We start from the raw sequence: 4,195 nt of genomic DNA on the forward strand, positions 1-4,195 counted from the left end.
CTGAATGAAGCTTTAGAAAAGGCGATGTCAGATAATGTACAATGTATAGAGTAGATACAGTTGAATGAAAACATCCCACCCTTTTATCAAATAACCTAACAGGAAATTTCAACTAATATGTAGGTTAGCACCACAAAGGTAACAAAAAGCCCGGCACTGTCCATATTCAGACATGCCAAGGGTAAATTTTAGTCCGACTCTTAGTAACATCATCAGAGGCATACCCCTGTCTACAGTTTATCAGAGGTGTTAAGATGCAAGCCTTATACATAAGATATCTTATGATCTAGAAGATGTAAGCTTTAGATGTAAACCTTATGCATGTTATAGATCGCAGCTAAGAAGAGGACGACACCAGTACCGGCACAGGATGAGAGAGCCTACGTACGGTCTGCTGACCATCTTCGTCTCGGCGAATATCCTGCTCGATAATGGACGTGGTCAGTGCCCCGTTGACCCACGCTGTAATTGCCAACCAAGAAATAACTCTTATATCAACTGTTACAACGTTGTAACTGGGGAAGTAGCGAAATTTCTGCCCACGAATGTGTATTTTCAATCTTTAAGCATATCCGGAAATGGAATCGATTCTATTGCAAAAGGTGCGTTCAAAGAATTACCTGTTGTGACACTGACTTTTTCAGGGACAGGGATGTCTCATTTTGAGTGCCGGGATTTTAATGGACTAGAGAACTCATTAACTCAGTTGTCACTTTTGAATAATGCCATGCTGTCTACCATGCCCAGATGTGCGATCGCAAATCTGAAAAAAATGACGTCGTTTACATTGACTGGCGGCAGAATACGTACAATTCGAAATGAAGACTTTTTAAACCTCACGTTGCTGGAAACTCTTAACCTTGAAAGCACCTGCATTGATAAGATCGAGTCTGATGCACTAGGTCCACTTCATCAACTCACCTATCTAAGTATTTCCTACAACAAAATTGCTGAGTTTGAGGGTCTTCCTTTCCGAGGTCTTATTTCTTTGAAATCTCTGGATATACGTGGAAATGAGATTTCAGGGTTTCACGTAAGAACTTTCGACCAGTTAACCAATCTACAACGACTCTATGTGGACAACAATGCCCTCGTGGTTTTACCAGATACCCTCTTCCTGCGCAACACTGATATAGAAACCATTTCTCTGGGCCGTAACCAGATATCATCTCTACCGGAGACAATACTCAACGGATTGGGTAAACTACAGAGATTCTCAGTCAGCCACAACCTTTTGTCGGATTTACCCCTGAAGTTGTTTGAAGGTTGTTCCAATCTTATCGATCTTGACGTTTCGTCAAACATGCTGACGTATCTTCAACCTAAACTACTACGACCACTCACAAAACTTAGGACTTTAAACTTAGAAAACAACAGAATTTCCAGCATTGCTGACAACCTTATGAATTTTGTGATGGCTGATGCCTTTAGACATCTGACCAGGATCGCTTATATTTATTTGCACAACAACAGCTTATCGACTCTTCAGTCAGGAGCATTCAGGAATTTAACTGATCTCATAGTTTTAACCTTGACCGACAACAAATTGACGGAAATACCACAGGGAGTTCTAACAAACTCATCAGTGTTACAGCATCTCTTTGCGAGCAATAACCACATACGGAACATTCCGCAAGATTTGTTTGAAGAGTCGTTCCCTTTTTTATATAGTCTGTACTTGGACAACAACCACGTGGCTGTCCCCTCAATCTTACACTTATTTGAAAGATTACCAGTGTTGCAACGCCTACGTATTCTGCATATGTCTCACGCAAAGTTACCTCCCTTATCAGCAGATATCGTGGCTCGTTTCGTACAGCTGGAAGAGCTCCGCGTAAGGAACTGCTCTCTAAAAGGCATCTTCCCGACTAATGGAACCGGATTACCCGCAACAACAGATCTTTCCAATAATAACTTGAAGGGATTTGGTGACAAAACTCCTGTAGAAATCATCGGTCAATACAATGTTGTCAAGTTCAATGTCTCAAACAACGACCTTACCCAGCTTGGCGTCATTGTCTACAATAGTTCCATGATAAATATCTATGCTGAGAATAATGGCATTCACAATCTGTTTGTAGCCATAGGTAGTGGACCAAATGCTCCAGTAAGTATAAGAATGAGAAATAACAGAATCAGCACATCGGTAAGTGTTACAAATATAGAACGGGTTTATCTCTTGGACCTGTCTTATAATAATTTTACCAGTGCTGAAAGTTCCCCAGTTAATTTCACCGAGTCGCACGACACATGTGCTTTACGGAAGGTTCACACGCTAAACCTTTCGCGAAACGCTATTCTTCATATCTCCCCTGAAGCTTGCCTTGGTGGCGTTTTAGTTCTGGACCTGAGTCATAACCAGCTGAAGAGTCTTGGTGCTTTGACTCCAGTGAACAAGAGCTCGGTGTTAAGACTGAATTACCTTTATCTAGCGGGCAATCAACTGCACACCATATCATCGGAAACATTTGTGACGGCGACTTCTCTTCAATTCATTGATCTTCGTTCTAATCAGGTCGCTGTAATTCCCGATTTACGGAGTCTGTTGTCTGGTTCCAAATTTAGAAATCTCTACCTGTCGGATAATCCACTGCGCTGTGACTGTACAGCGGCCTGGTTGAGGAATACACCCATCAGTCTTAAGATTGACAAAGCCCGCTGCCACTCGCCTCCTGATAAGGAACTCTTCCTGTTGCAGTGCTACGATGTCAATGGATGTGGAACTAACCCGACAACAACCTCTGAGCTCCAGTCCAAGGTAACTTTGTGTAAGGAGGACTACATTGTAGTTTTTCGCAATCTCACCGCTGACATCGTTGATAAGGAAGTCATTATTCATTGGTCAGTACAGGGTCCAGGTACCGTCCTGGGTTACCGGCTGACGTACGAATTGGGCGCTGACTCAAACGATGACAGAGAGAGACTATACCATCCGGAGGAGCGTTCTGCTGTCTTGTCAGGTCTGCTTTCTGGTTACCTGTATAACATCTGCATAGAGGCCCAAGTGTACCCAGACTCGCGAACTGAACGCGTGTGCATGGACGTAGAGGGTACTGCTAACGTGCAAAATGGGTTCCATTTACCATCCATGGCTCTTGGCATAGCGCTCGGTGCTTGTCTTTTGATCAACATTACGTTTTTGTCCTGTCTGGTTGTCAGATCAAAGCATAATGTCACCAAATCGTTGGTGCCTGGCGAGCCAGTTGTCCGACGGGATAAAGTTGGTGGTTCTGGTCAGGAACAGACTAGAAACACGATTAGTGGTGGTTCATTGTATGAGACTATAGATTAACAAAGAAACGACTTAAAGACATTTTGGCATAAAACTCAAGACACAAAAGCGTTTTATATTAACTCGTGCTTCAAAAAAAGTCGTTGGCATATACAGGTATATACAGTATAAAGAAACAATGACAACATAAATATACATATTAATATAGATTATTTCGTAATTTTAACTCAGTAAATTTCTTATTTTAACTGTTCATCTAAATGCTTAAACAGTGGCAAATTACCGTATCACGGCTTGTCAGATATTTGTCGAATTTTGTTGGTTTTTGAGTCTTCATTTCGAATCCACTCTGCATAGTTTCTTCCGCCAATAGGACCTTTGAAATAAATAAATCAAACAACATTACAAATATAGGATATGGTTGGACGCAGGGGAGAGAACTTAGTACAATCATGACATTAACTCTTACAGTTAAGGTTGTTCCCCTTCTGATTCATCTTTGATCAACACGCATGTCCAAGCCCGATTTCCGAGCGATTTATCTGCACGTGACATTTGAAACAATGCAATATACTACAGCATGGGGAGTGAATTAAGAGCAGCGATGACAGAGTGATAGTGGGTAAATGGTCCAATGTAATCGGTGAAATTAAGCCTCTTGTCAAAATACCTCAATCAAAGTTTAATTCATAGAACAGCTTAAACGTAGCAACTTATACATCACCTGGCTCACAAATACACGGAATATTCGCCCTCGATAGACCGTGAACGGCTTGCTACATGGCATATTAATCTGAACGCCTGATAACGTATATGATTATATTAAGAGACTTATAGCAGAGAGAGTGAAACCAAGACGGTGATAACAGTGTGATAATTGGAAAATGATCACACGTAAATACGGCCTCTGGTCAATTTACTTCAGTTAGCGTGTTATTGTAAGTGTTCATGTAAATGGTTAAA

General features: G+C 41.5%; 1 protein-coding gene across 1 annotated transcript; it reads left to right on the forward strand.

Annotated features, from left to right (window-relative positions):
• Positions 1-370: 370 nt before the first annotated feature.
• Positions 371-3,292, forward strand: LOC135473287 (protein artichoke-like). The gene has a single exon (XM_064753134.1). It carries the CDS (start codon positions 371-373, stop codon positions 3,290-3,292), a length of 2,922 nt encoding a protein of 973 aa, XP_064609204.1.
• Positions 3,293-4,195: the final 903 nt, after the last annotated feature.

Source organism: Liolophura sinensis, chromosome 8, assembly GCF_032854445.1.
Source record: "Liolophura sinensis isolate JHLJ2023 chromosome 8, CUHK_Ljap_v2, whole genome shotgun sequence".
NCBI lineage: Eukaryota > Metazoa > Mollusca > Polyplacophora > Chitonida > Chitonidae > Liolophura > Liolophura sinensis.